General features: G+C 44.9%; 1 protein-coding gene across 1 annotated transcript; it reads left to right on the plus strand.

The window, feature by feature from the left end:
• The first annotated feature begins 3226 nt into the window (after positions 1-3226).
• Positions 3227-19576, plus strand: fscn1a (fascin actin-bundling protein 1a). The gene is made up of 5 exons (XM_086185398.1): positions 3227-4232; positions 13887-14043; positions 15569-15690; positions 16780-16947; positions 17284-19576. Exons 1-5 carry the CDS (start codon positions 3392-3394, stop codon positions 17490-17492), a joined length of 1497 nt encoding a protein of 498 aa, XP_086041524.1. The 5' UTR covers positions 3227-3391; the 3' UTR covers positions 17493-19576.

Raw genomic sequence — 19576 nt, forward strand, 5'->3', positions numbered from 1 at the left:
ACTAGAGTGGATGGGTCATAGAAATAAAGGGAGTGTAACTCTCTCTTTATTTACATTTTTAATTTGATGTTCACCTGCCTATATCCTTCTTGTATCCTTTCTTGACTCTGGACTTTCTCCATAATAGAATATAATTGTTGCTGGATGAAGGTACTAAATGAAGACAGCAAAAACTTGCAGTGTTTCTATCCATCCATCCATCCATTGTCTTCCACTTATTCCCATTAAGGGTCATGGGGGGGGCTGGAGCCTATCCCAGCAGCCTTCCGGCGAGAGGCGGGGTTCACCCTGGACAGGTCACCAGTCCATCACAGGACCAACACATAGAGACAAACAACCATTCACACTCACATTCACACCAACGGTCAATTTAGAGTATCAATCAGCCTCGTCCTCTCTTGATGTCTTTGGACTGTGGGAGGAAGCTGGAGTACCAGAGAGAACCCACACAGGAACAGGGAGAACATGGAGACTCACAAAGAAAGATCCTGTGCTGGAGCCGGGACTTGAACCTGGAACCTTCTTGCCATGAGGCGACAGTGCTGACCACTGCACCACCGTGCAGCCCACTAGCGGTTTAAACCTTCAATAAAGTAATCGCATATTGACACGTTTCACACAAAATTAGTTGTAACTCAAAATCGTGTTTGTGTTATGGGTGATTTGATTGTGCATGTACATTTCTGGCTCAGTATCTCTGTTGAGGCGCTCTATTTAGATGTATCAGACTGAGGTGATTGAGAGATCATTCAGAGGCAAACAGACTCTCATGACAGCAGTCCAGACCAGGAGAACGGCAGCACAGCATCTGTGAGTGCTGACAGCCTGTTAATCTCACCCACCCCCCCTAAAAAAAGGAACAATGACTCTACTGCATCCTCTATCTGTATTTGTGCTCTAGTGGCACAGGAGGATGTGAGGGGTGAGCACTTTATTGAACCCTAAATTAATCTATTTTAGGAAGCCAATGCAGTCATGAAACAGAGGTCTTATGCTGAGTTTTTATCCCCAGCATTTACTAAAATCAAAAAATATGATTTAACTAATCCCTCTAGAGCACAGAGGGAAGGGTTAGAGATAAGTAAGTTAAATAACACAGCACTAAATTGGAAACTCATCAAAACAAATATAAAGAAAATGCACCAAACAGTTTAGAACCTGATTTGGAAAATAAGCATGGAGGAGGTTAGAGATATTGTTTAGGCCATGCAGATATCAAGATGTTACAGCCAGTATCTTTAAATGAATAAAATTCAATAGGAAGCCATTGGAGTGAGGATAAAACGGAGGTGATGTATGCATACATTACATCCTACAAGAAGCCGAGGGCAATTTTGAGATGGTCCAAAGAAGCGTAATTCAAACAGATAAAAAGGGCATTAAGTTCATCAAAATAGACGAGTTGAAATAATCGTCTTCATCTCAGCTTCAGTCAGAATTAATCTAAATTTAATGATGTTCCTCCATTGGAAGAAACAAGAGCACGCCAGCTGGCAAACATGTTTTTCAAAAGACTGCTAAAAGACGACACCTAAATTACGAACAGTTTGCTGAGCGTAAGCATTTAGCGACCGCAAATGCTTCTGGATGACAGGAGCAATAATGAGAGCTTCAGTTTTGTCAGCATTCGACAGGAGCCAGTTGTCAGCCATCCAGATCTTGATAGCATCCATACATTCATTTCAATACGCAGCCGGATAAAATCATATGGTTTAAAAGCTTAATGTCATCAGCATAGAAATGATCCAGGATACCACTCTGACGGCGAATATTCTTTCCAAGAGGCAACTTGTTTAGGGCTTGAACAGCATGGGACACAGAGGAAAGCCAGATAGACATCTGGGACTGACATGTATTTCTAAGTGCTACCATCTTCTTCCACATTTCTTATTTTCCCCTTGTACCCCATACTATATATTACCAAGACCTAGAGCAGAGTTGCTCTTCTGATTGAAGTGAACAGCACTGCACCCACAACAAAGCCCTGTGGGACACCACATGAATAGACCTGCAGAACTGAGAAACATTTATCATCCAGGTAGGACTAAAAACTAATTGGAGCTAATCAAGAAATTCCAATCAACTAGTTTAGCCTTTTTGAAAGAGCAAGATTAGCATTATCGGAATAATAAAATTAAATGAAGTTTCTTTCTTTGTTTTTCTTTGCACGCATGAAAAACATAAATGATCTTATACGTCTGAAGATTCAGCAGCTAAAGGAATTTCATACAAACTGACTGGGAGCTAAAAAAGTGAATTCCTCTTAAAAAAAACCTTCTGTTTTCATATCATTTATCTTTGTAGGTCAAAGGTCAGGCAGACATAAGGTTGACACCTGCTGATCATGTGACTTAAGTTTGGCATGCAACTCCACCTGCAGACCAACATTACAAAGGCATGCACCTCTGCTCTGGTATTCCAAAGAGACCTTTAGTTGGCAATGCTAGAATAATCAATGTGTGGGCTGGAGACGATGCTGATGACTCCATCACACACACTCATTGCTTTGGTTAAAGACACACACACAGCTGAGTAGCGTGGAGAGATGCAGCATGTCCTTCACAGGGAGAGAAGTAAACTGCTACTGCTGCTTTGTTTGTGTGTTTTGTTCATAGATGTAAAAAGTGTGCTGCTGATAATATGATCCCACAATTTATCCTAGCATATGTGTGTGTGTGTGTGTGTGTGTGTGCGTGTTTTATTACACGGTCAAGCATACGCACTAGGAATATGATGCCAGTGGGATCTGTTTGGCCTCTTTGTTTATGAAGTCGGGCCTTTCCTGCCCTCTGATGTGCGTGATCAAGCCATGAATAGAGCTTTGTGAGTGGATGCACACACACACGGTCCTCATGACTTGACTGCTGAGTCCATCTGATCAGTTTGTACTGATCAGAGAGAGATTTGATATCATCAGTGGCCGTGAGACTTTTGAGGACTTGTGGAGTACATTTCTTATAAGCACAAATTCTTGTCATCTCCACACAAACACACACACACACACACACACACACACACACACACACACACACACACACACTGAGGGGTCATGATGAAATCTAGACTGAAAGAGTTTAACTCTCCCTGACAACTCAGCTCACAGTTGTGTCTATCACAAGGGGCGTGGCCTGCCGTGCAACGTCATTGATGGTTATATAGGCTGCAGCTGTGGCGGCGGGCTCGCGCTGATGAGACAGGCAGAGCACTGAGGACCGGCAGCGCGCGCTCACAGACTCAGCCACACACACCACACATACACACACACACTCCCCAAACAAAGAGAAGCACGCGAGGCAGCAGAGCATCCCACCCTTTCAGCCGCGAGCCAGCTCACAAGCAGAACCGCCCCCCACCTCCTCAAAGACAGAACCGGGCCAAGACAGAAGCGACTATGACAACCAACGGCGCCACTAACGGAACCAGCGACATGCTGCAGATCCAGTTCGGTCTGATCAACTGTGGGAACAAATATCTGACGGCGGAGACGTTCGGGTTCAAGATCAATGCGTCCGCCTCGAGCATGAAGAAGAAGCAGATCTGGACCCTGGAGCAGAGCGGCGACGACTCCAGCGGCAATGTCTTCTTTCTCAAGTCACATCTGGGCCGGTACATCGCCACCGACAAGGACGGGAACGTCACCGGAGACAGTGAGACTCCTGTCGCGGACTGCCGGTTTATCATCACTGCCCATGATGACGGCCGCTGGTCCCTGCAGTCCGAACCGCACGGGCGCTACCTGGGTGGCACCGAGGACCGGATCATCTGCTTCGCGCAGACCGTGTCCGTGGCGGAGAAATGGAGCGTGCACATCGCCATGCACCCGCAGGTCAACATCTTCAGCCTGACGCGCAAGCGGTACGCGCACCTGAGCGACAAGGTGGACGAGATCGCCATCGACAGGGATGTCCCGTGGGGGGTGGACTCCATGATCACGCTGGTGTTCCGCGAGCAGCGCTACCACCTGCAGACCTCCGACAACCGCTTCCTGAGGAACGACGGCGCGCTGGTGGCCACCACGGACAAGAGCACTGGCTACACGTTGGAGTTCCGCTCCGGCAAGGTGGCCTTCAGGGACTGCAGCGGCAGGTACCTGGCGCCTTCCGGGCCCTCCGGGACCATGAAGTCCGGCAAGAGCGCACGCGTTGGCAAGGACGAGCTGTTCGTGCTGGAGCAGAGCCACCCACAGGTCGTACTCACGGCTGCCAACGAGAGGAACGTCTCCACCCGACAAGGTGGGTGTGGTGGTGACCCGGGGTGTGTGGGTGTTGATGAAAGCTAGTGTGTGAAGGTATCTTGAGGAGGAGGAAGTGTTAAAGTGATGGCATGTGCCTGCCCCCCCCCCCCCCCCCCCCCACACACACACACACACACTCACACAGGACATGTGCTGTCATGACAATGGTGGCCCCATTTAACACTGTTTGGCCATCAACTTTATATGAAAGCAACCACACACACACACACACACAGAGCTGGATTTTGGGGGCCAGCTGCCATTCAGAATGTACAACAGAGATCTTCAGGGGTCACCAGGTGTGTGTGTGTGTGTGTATGTGAGCCATCAATCAAATGTATAAAAGTCTCAACTCAACATTCACTGGGAGCACAACAGCCACATCACCTTCCTGTGAAAAGGTTCTTTCACTGGATCCAGACCTTTTTATCAGGATCCTCTCTAAATCCTGCACATTGAACATCATATCACTATTAATGCTTCACATTGTGGGCACAGAATACTACAGAAAGTGGTAAGTGACACGGTCAGACCATGAATCCCTACGATCAGTTACATTACATATGAGTTTATTGACCAATTGGAGCTTTTCAGATCATTTGGAATTTCAGTTTGTTTTATTTGGGTCAAAACTCTTTCATTTAAACTACAAAATGGAAGTAATCGCAATAGTAACCACTCGATCACTTGTATCCTCCTTACAGTGGATTTCGCAATGTCTGTGATGAAAGCAGTGCCATATATTGCTATATGACTTCTCCGTGACACGTTATGATTTTCATTGTGATGTACTGCAAATTTACATTTTTTTTTATCATATTTTGCCCTGTAATATCAATGAGGGTGTAGAATTTTCACAGTATCGTGGAAAATATCGCAATATATTGTTTTTATTGCGTGAGGAAGAGTCTTGATGGTGTAAAACTCAAATTTATCATGACACGGGATCCTGGTTGATGCAGCTTCTTTCTGGACCTGAGCTCTGCTCACTGGTGACACCAATCATTGGGTGGGCGTCAGGTGTGTATGCTCCCCAAATGATTATCACCCTCTTTTAGTCAATGTTTGTGACATCTGGTTCTCATCTGTGCAGGCTTCCTTTCCTCCGTCCTTCATTGTTCCTCTCTTCTTCTCCATCTTTACACCTCTTGCATAATTTCCTGCAGCCTTCCCCTCCCCCACCCTGCTCCTCCAGACCTGCTGCTGCGCCGTCTCAGGTCATTGTCAGTGTCACGTCTCCTGAAGCGTTGTCTTTTAATGAGCGGCTAGAAAAAAATGAAAATGAATGCTTTTAAACAAAACGCATCACTCCCCGAAGATGAAGACGTGAATGTTTTTGTGCGGAATGTGGGAGTCAGCGCAAAGACGATCATTAAGAGATGAGTGGAAAACAACAGAGGCTGTGGCTCTGGCTGTCTGCTGTAATGAATGATAGCAGCCTAGAAATTAATGCTCTCTAAATCTATCTTTGGTGTGCGGTGAGAGGAGAACACTGGTGAGAATACCGAGCGGTCTTGTGGTTTCCTCCTTCTCTTCAGAAACCATCCTTTCAGTTCCAGCCCCTGTGTCTCTGTCACACCCTTGTTCCATCTCCCTGCCATGTTCACTTGTCAGCGGAACATTTATCCACTTTTCTCTCCATCAGCGGCCTTTTTATCGGTAAGTGTTGCTCGCTCTGACACAAAATGGAGGCCAGGAACTGCTCCACTGGAATTGCATGAGCGACGATAATAAATCCACTTCTAATAATAATCAGCGCGTGACATTTTGCTGACTGGAATGATCCGTCTCTGTCAGGGAGGATCCGAGGCAGCAGCATCCTGCTCACACAGATGAATAATGGATTAACGAGGGAGGGAAAATGCGCCGTGAATAAAAGCCCCTTTTAGAATGTCTTTAGGTATTTTTAACTTTTTGTGCCCGCTGGCATTTAATACAAATGCATGGAAGGAAATTTTACATCTCTAAAGGGAAATTTTTAAAGGAGCAAACCAAAATTTCGGGGAGTTTTGTTCGTTGTCCATTCTGGGGCAAAACCAAACTGGCAGATGAAACTCAACCCCAGTTCTAGCTGAAGCACCTGGAGTGTTCTCTCAACAGCATCTCGTGGTACCACACTGGTTTTGTTTACATCTGCTTCCTTGTGATGTCACATGACCACTGCTCCGCCTGTCTCCCGATGATCCTGTCGTGTGTGAGTGTGCGCGCTGCGCCATTATCTTAGACTTTTTGTTCGTGTTTGAGATTAGAGTGATGAAGATATTTGGAGAGTGTGTGTGTGTTGCAGCCAGATTAAACAGTCACTGCTGTAATGTGTGTGTGTGTTGCAGCCAGATTAAACAGTCACTGCTGTAATGTGTGTGTGCGTGCGTGGCCAGCTTTAGCGCAATGAATGATAGTGGGGTAGCAGGTGTTGGCTTACTTTGAGTTATTCCTATGCGCCTTTGTGGATTTGCTTCATATTTCGATCAGCTTTTAAGATGACAGGGTGCTTCGTTTGAAGAAGGTATGATCTGAAATGTTCAGTTCCTGTGGCAGCCATATTGGATTGAGTTAAAAAAAAAAACTAAGATCTCTTACATGTCTTGATGTATTTTGAGCACTATGACTTTGTTTCACTGGCGAAGTGGGTAGGATGGTGTCATAATGATGGTTGAGCATGTCCTCCCTGCCCTGTGCGCCTTCTGAAACCTATTAGTAAAGAGCGCGGGACCTGAAGGAAGACAATGTCCTCCACACTAACAACTGGATCATTGTGAAGCGGATTAAATGTATAATGGAATGAAACTGGCTCCAGATGTTTTCAGAGCGACAGCTGCTCGTAGCTTCACCCTGATGCTGTTATTTGATTGGTGGGCCAACATGGCGGTCGGAGTCGGCTGGCTTCCATTAGCTGAGAAGTGGGGGTTGAAATCGGTTCAAAAGGTACTTCCCAAGAACAGCTCTTCCTTATTAGACTTTTAAGTTTTCAATGACCTTGTTTGTTTTATGAATCTGCAGCTTGACAGTTGAGATTTCAGCAGGATGAGACGTCAGTCAGGTTTGACACCGATCCGTTTTACCAACTCAGAGCCGCTCAACTGCCTGTTTTTTAGAACCTGACAGGCTGCTCACTTCTGTCCATCGCCTTTTATAAAGCTACAGCCTCAACCTTAACCAGTAAGAATAATTAAGTATTAAAACAAGATGCATTTCACTGCTAATAGAAGCCTCTCTCATTTGACAACCTCGCTGTAAAGAAATCCCAATCCCACCAAATTTAAGCCCATTGGTTTTCATTTTTCAAACGAGACGTAAACTGAGAATTGACGAGAGTATTTTTCGGGCTTTGATGGCTAGCAGCCAGAGGTAAATTGATAAGATTTGCTAAACAAACCTCTCGCACTAAGCTGTTCCACATTAGTCTGGTTTCGGACAAAAATAGACACACTGGCTCATTTTTGTGATGCATGTTGTGAACGGAAGGTACTGTGGGAGTTTTAATCTGGTTAAAAGTTTTCTGGTAAAAAATTCTTTATCAAAAACAAAGGGCTCTCTCGTGTGATGGTGACACAGTACCAGATTAGGTCCAAAGGTCACGTGACTGATATGCTGCTAGTCTGTGAGGTAGGAGGTGGACTAGGAGCTTGGTCTGTCTGGAGCCGGGTTGTGTTTCCACTGAGGGCTGCGTGTTGCTGCTATGTTTCAGCTTAAAAAAAGAATTGTTGTTTTTCTGCCAGTCAATGAATGTCGGGCTTTTGAAAGCAGAATGAACCAAAAGTGACATCCCTGATCCAAACCATTAAAAGCAACTGCCTGGTGGAGATGGGGACCACTAGAACCCATTTCCCCTCTGCCAACAATCAGACGCATATTCCAGCATTTCCTCACTTTAGTGCCTTCAGCATTCATAATTGATGCTAATGTCAGCCCCTGTGTTTCAACATCCAGTGCAGGGAGATGGTCACAAATTCCCATAGAGACTGTTTAACGACCCTCATATAGACTGGGACACCACTATTAGTCTCTTAGCCTGGAGCTCGATGGCCTTTAAGTGGCCTGTTGTAAACCGGTGCAAGTGTGAGTGAAGACCAAAAGGTCCTCATCATATCCTGTTGGCGCCCTCAGAGGAGCTGAGGGGAGGCGTCACGGGTTAGATCACATATCTGCTCAGGTTGGGATTTATAATGAACGTTATTACTCACATGAATAAATGTAAAAAGGCAAATTCACACTAACATCGGCTGTCGAAGCCCCGAGGCGGTTCACTCTTCTCACTCAAGAATAAGCAGCCCCTGGTCGCTGCTTTTGCATCTGATGGGTGATCAGGCGTGACGCTATCATGTTCAGGAATTCCTGAGGTCATAGCCTCCAGGAGGTCAGTGCTCCCTCGAGAACGACACACGGAGATTTTCCAGGGTGCCCATGCAGGAAATATTTGAAATGACCATCGCACTGAGTCATGGTGGAGCACTGTTAAATTAGATTAGAATTCTTTTTCTAACTGTACACAAACATTCCCTGATTAAGCAGCATGGTGTTGGGGTGGCGGTTGCTGCTGTTTAGATGCAAGAAAGTCTGCAAAATTGGGCAGTTTAGTTTGGTGGTTGGTGATTTTCAAACTTTGCAGCACGGGACAGATGTTTGAATCCAATTTCAGCCCCATTTACTCTACAGTGTGTCACATTTACCTAACTGGTGATTATTTCTTCATTTTTAAGGGTCATTTTAAGAAGCTGATGTCAGTAAATAACAATAAAATACATGTTTGTACACATTTTCCACCTCTTTAGTAGAACATGTTCATTGTTGCAGACTGTGAGGCGGATTGTACCATTCAACAGAGGCAGACTAGTTGTTTCATCAAGTTTCTTGTCTTTTGTGCTAAGCTAAACAATGCTAATCAAAAATCTAAGCTAATATTAGCAAATGAATTCCATGGGTTTACAGTTAAAAATGCCCCCTGTGGTTAGATTAGTGATGGTAACCAGCCAAGGTAATACGATCACATCTAGATTTGTCACAGCAAAAAAAAAAAAAAAAAAAGTTTGATGTCACTAAAGCTGGTTTGAGTTCAGCGTAAATTGATGCAGGACGAGTGACTGGTTGTGTGGGTCTGCTTTGAAACCCAAACTCATTCTTTGGGTTGTAATCAGCCTCTAAATCATGAGTTGTGCACCACGTTTGGTATCGAGTTGTGGCTCCATGTTGTGTCTGGCCCTGAGTCAACCAACCCTGACACCCTTTAGTGTATCCTTCACCCCCCAACACACACTTACACACAGAGGCAGGAAATGAGACACAGAACACACAACTCCAACCTTGGCTGGTAAAGGGTGACAGTGTGCACCCCCCCCCCCCCCCACACACACACCCAAGCACAAACACACACTCGACAGTAAAAAACAAAAGTAGGGCGGTGATTGATTCAGCATCCTTGAAAGTGTTCACAGGCTGATACTTTAATGTTTATGGACCTTCAGTTTGTGTGTTTTCAGATGTTAGGTGTGTGTGTGTGTTGGGAATGTGTACAACCAAAAGTAGCTCATTAATCAGCAGGCATTTAAAATTATTTGATTAATTTAGGTTTTTTTTTTTTTTTTTTTTTACAAGTGCATGTGTGTTCACCGGTTCGTCCGTACTGTGTGAACAGAGGTGCTTGTAGCTCTGCGTTCAGTGTGGAGGCTGGCTGGTCATTCTATGTGTTTGGGTCGGAACAAAGGCTGATGATCTGGCTCCTTGTTTGTACCCTAGCAGGCCGCCTCCTCAGTCAGGCCAGCAGAACAATGCACACACACACACACACACACACACACAATTGTACAGGATTCAATTGTGTGTTCACAGCAGCAGTGTAAGATACTGGCTCACAGTAACCAAGGCCGGCTATCAGTGCCTGCCACCATCAGGCTGGGTGAACTGGGTGGGGATGGGTTGAAGGGTTTGGTGTGTGTGTGTGTGTGTGTGGTTTGGGAGGATGTGTGTGTGGTCACTTCTTTTGGTGTGGTGGTGCAGATCCCACTCCTTCCATTACCCCAGTGAGCTTTGTAAAATGATCAGTGTAGACTGAGTTTTACACACACACCCAGCTTCAGGGTGAATGTTTAGTCTCTGTCACACAGTTTCAAGGTGTGTGTGTGTGTGTGTGTGTGAGGATGAGTGAACAGAACAGATTGGCTTTCTTTCAAACATTCATCTGCATATCATGTTTGAGGGCAGACGGGCCGGCGTTGGAGTCAACAGCTGGTCCACTTCACTACTGTAAAGTTCTCCACTGATCATATGAATGTGTTTGTCCCACTGTACTTTCATTGAAGTTTGCAGCAGAAAACAGATGGTCCACACACACACTCTCCCTCCTGATACAGTGATATATGGACTTGTGCTACTGAATGTGTGTGTGTGTGTGTGCGCGTTGGCTGAGCAGTGAGAATTAGAGAGGAAATGTGACTGATGTTGGTGGTGAGTTAAGTCTGACCCGCCTCGTTTTTCCTCCTCTGAATGTACCTCTCATCTCCGCTGACCATGTGGTTCCTGTTACTGTGCATCTCCACATATTTCAGCAGAAATCCATCCTGCCTGCAGCGTTCCCGAATCTCTCGGTTGACTTTAGAGGGCCGTTGGCAGGAGAGGAGTAACGAGCTGAGCTTTGCGAGCAGTGTTTGAACACCTTTTATGTAATCCTCACTCTGTGGTAACGCAGGCTTCACTGGAGTCTTTTTTTTTTTTTTTTTTTTTTTTTTGCTTCAGTTGAGGGTCAAACGGTGTTAAAAGTTCAAATTGGAACATTACGTGTTTGTTTGTATTCAGTTGCATCTCGAGATGAAGCTTCAGTTTAAACTCTGTGTTTAGAAAGAAGGACTCCTCTTCAGTGTAACCCCCTGAGTATCTCTGTGTGAAATGTCAGTGCTGGAGCGGCATTATGGGTAACGGAGGAACTAAGTTTTGACCCCAGAAAGAGGAGTGGCTGGAATAAATGACAATATCTAAGTGTTTTCTGCATCGGTGCTTATACACTGATTAAAAACGTTGTAGATCATTGCAAAGCCAGCAGCAATGACTTGATGAGCACTGCATACATAATAACTGGAGACATGTCAAAATGAGAACTCTTAAGAAAATTATAGTTACTAAAACATGAGCAAATAGGCTCTTGCAAATGTCCTCCAAGTGTTGGTATTAGCGGTGTGTCTCATCAGTCCAGAACACCACAGAAGCTGTTTTAATGTGTTGCAATTAGTTTTTTTTTTTAATTCATATCAAAAATTACAACAAAATGCAACAATTTTTTACACACAGTAAGATTAAATGAATATTCTGAGAATCCCTTTTAACAAACTAGACAACTTCATCTGCAGCGTCTGATACATGCTCTGGGGCACATGGTCGCCCTGCACCAATATGGCCGACTCTTTGACACACAAGAACGTGAGACATGAGTCTGTTTTTATTCTTACTGAGTGGGTGGATGTGAAGCACTGACAGTTGTCAAGTTAACCTTTGAGTAGAAGTCAGCCAGCACACTTGGAGAGATGTTTGTCCTGAGGTTTTAAGTGTGTGTGTGTGTGTGTGTGTGTGGGGGGGGGGGGGGGGGGGGCAGGGATGGGAGGCATCCCTGGTATTTCCGGCCATATTGTCTGACCCTGCTAAACATACATTATGGGTTTGTATTATTGATTTTGTGGGGGTGGTTATGAAAGTTGTAGAGATAATGTTTCATCCGTAATTAATCTTATTTTTTTTTTTTTTTTTACAAAAAATACACAAGAAAGCTGAACTGAGGATGTAGAGAAAGCAAAGTCTGTGTGAGTGAAACTAATCCAAAATATCATCGCCAGAAGAAGTGCTGAGAAATTTTCTCAAAATTTCCTTTTTTAAGACAGATTTTTCCTTTCATGTATTCAGCGTGGCCCCTTTCAGTAACGAGGCCGTAGAGAACAAGAAACATGGAAAAACTGAGATGGATGGGGGGAGGGGACGGGTTATGCATGAAAACGGAGAACACGAGTGTTTTCTCAAACACGTCTCTCTTTCTCTCTGCCCTCTCTCACTCTGCACACATTTACACAGCAGACCGACAGACAGACCCCCACGCCATGACCTCATCATATACAATAGCACGCTTTGTGCTGTATGAAGTGTTTGACTGTAGTCATCCTATAGTTGACTCATGTCTGTTGACCTCTTTGTTGCTCTCAAGTGCTTCAGTCAGTGGGACTGATGTGATTTAATGAGGTCTGGTGCTCGGTACACATACACATCTTCCCACTTTGTGTTTTTAAATGCTTGTTTAGTCCCTTTGAAAGTCGATAACCTTAAATGTTGAATTTTGTAATTTATATGTGCATAAAATAGCCCCAAAGCCCCTCCAGACATCTTTTTAAAAACATTTAAAAATGCTCTCCAAAAGTTGAATCCAATTGTATCCTTGACCAGCAGTGTCACAAATCATACTGGCCTCACAAACTTTTCTTTTTCGGCAAATGTGTGTGAAAAGACTCCAGACATAAAGCACTCTTCATGGAGAGGTGAAGTCATAATTAGTAAAATACCTCTTTGAACTACTTGTCAACCTTTTAATGGCACATTTACGTAGTTTGGGTGTAGTCTGTTTTAGCTACTGCCTTTTCTTTTGTGTGCAAACTAGACAGGAGGTCTGTCGCTCAAACAGCAGCTGCATTTAAAGGAACACACACTGACTTTATGTGAAATCTGCTTACTGTCCATCCTCCCGACAGCCAAACAGGAAGATGGATGCCTTTCTGTCTGTCTGGGTGTGTATTAAGCAGCTGAGGCCCTCAGAGACCCACTGACTGCTAGTTAGCTTAGCACAATGAATAGCTGTGGTTGGTTAGTAATTTGCTTCTAAAATAAAAAACAAACTGTTAGATATAGTGACTCACACACAAAACTAGTATGGAAGAAAGTGTATTTGATGACCCTTGACAGGGGTATGCTAACACTGCTACTTAGCACTAAGCTAACTAGCTAACTAATTAACTAGCAATCAAGTGGTCTCTCAGCTCCTTGGTGCTGCACAGAGGAGAGAAGTATATCTGTCCTCCCGTATAGCTCAAGGGAGGACGGACAATATTTGTATGTCCAAAAAAGTCAACATGTTCTTTCTGAATCCGTTTTTTGGATGTGAAATAAATAACGTTGGCCTCCTCTGGATAACAACTTGAGATTTGTAATCTCAGCATCCTCAGAAATTGAAATCAATACCTGCTACATACACAACACATCAATTTGAACAATAATGAACAAAAACTGCTGCAGATCTTTGTGTTAACTCATTGTTTGACCTCTCGACATCTAGATTCATGCTAGACACTGGTGGAGGGAGGGTTCTTGTGGTTTCTTTTCTGTTTGGTGACCGTCCACCATGACGGCTTAGCCTTTGAAGTATAGTGTTTGGACTGTAACAGATGTGTGCGCGCATGTGGATGCAGCTGAATGAAATCCTTCACTAATCCAGGCTGTCTGATGTTGTTCATTTAGCTTCGTCTGATCCTAACCAGACTGTGTGTGTGTGTGTGTTTGTGTGTGTGTTTTCACTGATGCTTGTCAGTGGTCATCTTGTTTACAGGTCTTCAGGCTATTTTCAGCAACTGATTAGTAATTGGTATAGCAGCTGGTATTTTAACTAACTCTACCTCCACCCACTACCCAGGTATGGACCTGTCAGCCAATCAGGATGAGGAAGGTGACCAGGAAGTCTTTCAAGTGGAGATCTGCCGTGAAAACAGGAAGTGTGCGTTCCGGACCGCCGCTGGAAAATACTGGACTCTCACTGCAAACGGGGGCCTGCAGTGCACCGCCTCCACCAAGTGAGTGTCTCATTCTTCTCTGCTGTTATGTCTGAGACATTCAGATTCACCACATCCACACCTGCTTCAATCTGTCAGAGTGTGTGTGTGTGTGTGTGTGTGTGTGTGTGTGTGTGTGTAAGCTGATACTCACCCATTACAGCTCTTAGTCTCCGTCGCCTCATTTGGTAATTTTAGCTGTTGCATGACTGAGGAGTTTTTGTTTTGTTTTGTCTTGTTTTGTTTTGTGTGGGTGGGGGGTGATGCGTTCGTGTGCTCCTGTCATGTTGTGTATGTTTTGTGAACGTTCTCAGCCTGTGGAGAGTGATTTTCTTTCATGTGCTGCGTTTTAGTCCAGCTCAAGTGCTGGCTGTTAACCTTTGACCTTGCGACCTGGGTGCTTTCATGTGAGGCTCCGGGCAGATTCGGGAGGTGTAGACCGCTTCCATAGAGAACTTTTTAGTTGTCCTTTTTGAAATAAGTGTAATTAGTTTTTTGTTTTAAAATAGCCTTTCCTTCCAAAACCACAAATGTGTGGCGCTCATAGACGTCACGCAAAGACCTTGGGCGTCTTCTACAGATGAGTCAAAAGCAGAGACGATGATCACACTGAGATTCACATTCTTGAGCTTTGATTCTGCTGACTTCCAATAGATTAGACCACGAAAATATTTTCTTACACCACGTCCTCTTTGTGGCTTCCAACTCTGAGTGGAAAACATTCTGGAGAATGTTATGAGCTTCTCTGTTAGAGGTGAAGATGTTAAAAGAGCACAACAACTTTGTGTGAAATACACTGATTATCAGTCCTCCCCAGAACCAGAGAACATGGATACCCTTCTCTCCCCTCTGCTGCATTACGGGGCTTGGGGCCTACTAGGTAGCTCAGCATAATTAATGGAAGTGGATGAGAAGTGTTGGCATACTTCATCCAAAGTCATAAAATGAATCAGGTTTAGGATATTGGTTTGTCAGGAAGTAATCCTCCTCCATCCTGTTACAAAAGCAGCCATGATGAGTAGCACGAGTTGCTATTCTAATTGTCAAAAACATTTCTGCGCTGCAACAAATCACTGCGCCCATTCAGGAAAGTAGTTCTGGCTGTGTCTCAGATTCTAAATTTGCAGTGTATTGTAGATGTTACATCATGAAAGTTATGCACATCTCTGGTTTTATTCATGCAGGTGAAGAACATTTTGAATAAAAAATGTTTGACTTTGGATGGTATGCTAACACTTCCCATCCACTACCATTCATTTTGCTAAGTGCTTGTAGCCTGCAGGTCTCTGAGGGTCTCATCTCCTTAATGCAGCAAAGAGGAGAGAAGGGTGTCTAGTTTCTCGTCTGGCTCTGGGGAGGACGGACAATAAATCTGTTGCCCAAAAAGTTGACATGTTCCTTTATAGTTATTTAATTAAAAAAAAGAGAGAGAGAGATTTTTTTAAACTCCTTGATTCAACTCCAGCAGATCCATCAGCTTACTTATGCAGCAGGTGAACTCCAACCGCCATGTCATGCCTTGTCTTTCTCTGTATCCTCTCTGCAGGTCAGCTAATTGCTACTTTGACATTGAGTGGCGTGGGAAGCGGCTGACTCTCCGGGCTGCTAACGGGAAATATGTCGCCGCCAAGAAGAACGGCCAGCTAGCAGCCACCATCGACGCTGCCGGTCAGTGTGATTTGTTGATCCAGTCGTTCAGGCACAAAGTAAACTGATTCAGGACTAATGTGTGTGGGAGTTGCACTGCAGGAATTAAATGTTCCAGGGAAAGCTTTGGTATTTGTGAGCGGAGAGGCTTTGTTTCATAACAGTCTAATATCTTTGTGAAGTCTTTGCAGCTCCCTGTTTAGTGTCTTTTTAAATGAATCATGTCAATTGGAAACACGAGAGAACCAGCCAAGACATCTGTGAGGAGCTTGCACAACAAAACCTGACTACAAAAAGGAACTCCAGTTGAGGCAGCGCTAATTGATCTCATACTCAGTCCTGATACAAATCGATTTTTGCAGGACAAATATGTCATCAGAAGGATTTACTGCCTTGGATACTGGCTCAAAATGTGGCATCAGTCTTGATGAGTGAGGCAAATCTATGATACCAGAGTGTTTAGGAGCCCTGAAGCGGGACCCTGCCTCTTTCCTCTAAGCTCAGCTATCGCTGACTGATACCAGGAAGCAGGAAATCAACTCTTCTTCGCTGCTCTAAAACAGCAGCCTACACAGGAAGTTGTGCTGTGTTCTGACTTGCCACTGCTGCTTTTAGAACGGCGAAGAAGAAGAATTGAATTATGTCAGACTGAGGTAGCTTAATGTTAGCAATGTGTCAATATTAACGTGGTAAAATTCCACCAGTCAAACGAGGATTTGCACAGGTTCAAGGGCGATCGTGGCGTACACGCAGATTAAAATGTATCTGTATAATATAAAACGGGTATCTGCATCTGCGTCAAGGAAAATAAAAGGAACATCCCTATTTTTACATAATTTGGCCTTCAGAGTAACTTTTTTATGGGTTCAAGAAACATCCATCAATCAGCCAACAGTTCTAAAGCTGGAATTCGGTGCTGGTGTTCGCAGATTAAAGCTTAAACAGATGAGAGGGAGTTGTTGGATGGTTTTCAGTTGGAACTAATTTGAAAATGAACAGGCCTAGGTCTCAGGACTATTGTCTATTAGTGAATGTAGTCTAAATCAGTGTTGAAGCTGGCAGGTCTTTTTGCTAGTTTTCGCATTCATTCAACCGGACCTATTCCCCCAGGTGAGTCCGAGGAGTTCATCATGAAGCTGATCAACCGCCCGATCATCGTCCTGCGCGGGGAGCACGGCTTCATCGGCTGCAGGAAGGTGACGGGGACGCTCGACTCCAATCGCTCCTCCTACGACTACTTCACCCTGGAGTTCCGGGACGGCGCCTACAGCCTGCAAGGTCAGTTTGTGTTTCGGTAGGCGAGAGCGGAGGGTTAGCGTCTGCCTTCACAAGTCTGCACTTAACATGTGCAGCTGCGTTCCACAGCTGGATGCTAGAAGGCAACCTCCTGCAGGCATGGCGGGGATTAAATCATTATGGATTGACTTATAAAAGGGATTTGATTTGGTTAATTTTCTTGCCCTCATATTATGTAACTTAAACAAAGCCTTTTTAAGCTGAACCCTTTGTTCCCTCCACCACGTTCTCACCCCCCCCCACACGTTCCGACACATCCCTCCCTCGCATCCTCTCTCTCCCCTAATCCATCCTTTCCTCTCTCCTCCGCTCCTGCAGACTCTACTGGGAAATACTGGATGGTTGGGAATGAGCAGGCCGTGGTGAGCAGCAGCGACACACCCGTCGACTTCCTCTTTGAGTTTTGCGACTACAACAAGCTGGCCATCCGCCACGCCGGTGATGGCAAATACCTCCGCGGGGACCACGCCGGCGTGCTGAAGGCCAACGCTGACGACCTGGAGACCGCCACGCTGTGGGAATACTAAGGGAAGGAGGGTACGCAGCCGCCCACTGCTGCGATGTTGATGAATGAAATGTGCAGCGTTGAGCACAGCAGCACTACCCACCTTTACATGTCCCCGCCCCCGCTTCCCCCTCCCTCCTTACACGCCGTCCTCTACGTCTGACTTTATATGTTGAACTGCACAGAGAGAAGAGGAAGGATGGAAGAAGAGGGTTCTTTCTCTACTGCCTCCCTTTTCTTCCTCTCATCCTTCCTTCCTATCCCTCCCATCCCCAGCTCTGCTCCGCAGTGCCGACCTTTAGCTGTTGCCATAGTTACCGTGGGGCTGTGCACTTTTTCTGCTCCCATCTGGTTCGCTGCTTGACTTGTCACTCACTCCCTCCTCGCCTTACTATTGGGGCAACCCCCCTCTCCTTTAATGTCACGTAAAAGGAGCCCCTCCTCTCTGAGTTAACCCCTTGCCTTTCTACTCCTCTCTATTGTCTTACCATGTCTGACCTGGTGTCGTCGACCCTTCTACCTGATCTACTCGCCAAAAACAGACCTCCGCTTTCATCTGCCTCCTGCCAGGTGGATATCAACACGTCGGTCTGTTTTTGTGCGATTCAGTTTAGTAGAAACAGATTTTCTGTGTTTGTCTGGAAGTGTCTATCAGACCAGGTCACAGGCGTGTGTGTGTCTGGAGGAGGCGGCGCCGCCTCCGCGTGACGTGATGTAACTGGAGTGCATCTGATGATGATAAAGATATCGAAGATGATGTAACTGATCCCCTTCATCTCAACTGTAAAATGTTTAAATGTAAAGTAGTTTCCTTTTGTTGTTCTCTAGCTGTGTTCTCACTGGTCGGCGGGGTGTCTGATTGTCCGAGACCAAACGGGATGTAGGAAGTTGAAACACTTGTCATCCTTTTCCTCCCTCCACAAACTAAACCTATTGTCTCCAGAAGAGTATCAAGATTATTAAAAATAACCTCGGCGCAGTCACGTATGTTTACTGCACTCACCTGTCTTACTGGAAGTAAAACGGCTCGCCCAACACAGTCGGATTCATTTCTTTCTCAGTGTCCAAGGCACAGACATTATCATGGGTAGGCGTACAGCTGGTAGCCATAGCAACTGGAGTGAAAATGATTTACAGAGCCTCTTTTGAAAGCTGCTTTTAGAATCCCTGGACCGAACACATCATCCATCTCTAGACCAAACCTTCTCGTGTCATTCCGCACACATCTGAGAAACTGGAAACTGGTGCTACAAACTTTATAACATGTTGAGTGATGTTGCCGTCCTGTCCGCACAAACCGACGCATCTAGTGAAGCATCTCATCCTTAACATAGCACTTGAGAGCCTTGTCCAAACGCAAAAGGGCTTTGAGAATGCCCACATAGCCGGAACTGGCTTTTTCTTTGGTTTTTCTGTTTCATATAGTTAAGCCTTTTCAATGACGTATTTCTTTTTTTTTTTTTAAGTTCGTTAAGGACAGAATATGTTGAAAAAAAGATGCTAGTTTTTCTAAATTTTGACTTCAGTATTTTCTTTTGTGCAGTCATGTAGCACATTGCACCTGTACCCGTCCTAATTATTCTCGACCCTCCAGCTTGCTTTCTCCGTAACATCCCATTATAAGCAGCGACTTTTTTGCCTCTTGATTTGAGCAGATGATCTCGGACCGCTCCTCACTGTCACCGCTCCTCAAATGCGAGGATCCTCATGGAGAACCAATCACCATAGCTCTATGAAATGATTGTAGCCAGCTCCTCACAAAGTCTGTTTCAATTTTTTTTTTTTTTTTTTTTAAGTTTTGTATGAAGGGTTAAGAATCTCAAGCGAATAAATGGAGAGGTTATCCCCGGAGACGGCGTCTCCCCGGTAACCGAGGCGTAGACAAACGGATGTGGAAGGGTAAACATGTGGTAATGACTGTGCCTTACTCTTGAGTTTTTGGGCAGTAGGAAAATAGATGAGAAAAAAAATTATATCCACATCTTTGCTTTGTATAACTGGAACTTCCTTTTGTATTATTTTGTATAATTTTTTTGATATTGTGGATTAATCTCTCTTGTGCCATTGGTTCACCTGAAATCCAACAACCAATAAAACTGGGATTTG

The sequence above is a fragment of the Aulostomus chinensis genome, chromosome 18 (assembly GCF_037954235.1).
Source record: "Aulostomus chinensis isolate RoL2024-O1b breed Wild chromosome 18, RoL_Achi_v1.0, whole genome shotgun sequence".
NCBI classification, from domain to species: Eukaryota; Metazoa; Chordata; class Actinopteri; order Syngnathiformes; family Aulostomidae; genus Aulostomus; species Aulostomus chinensis.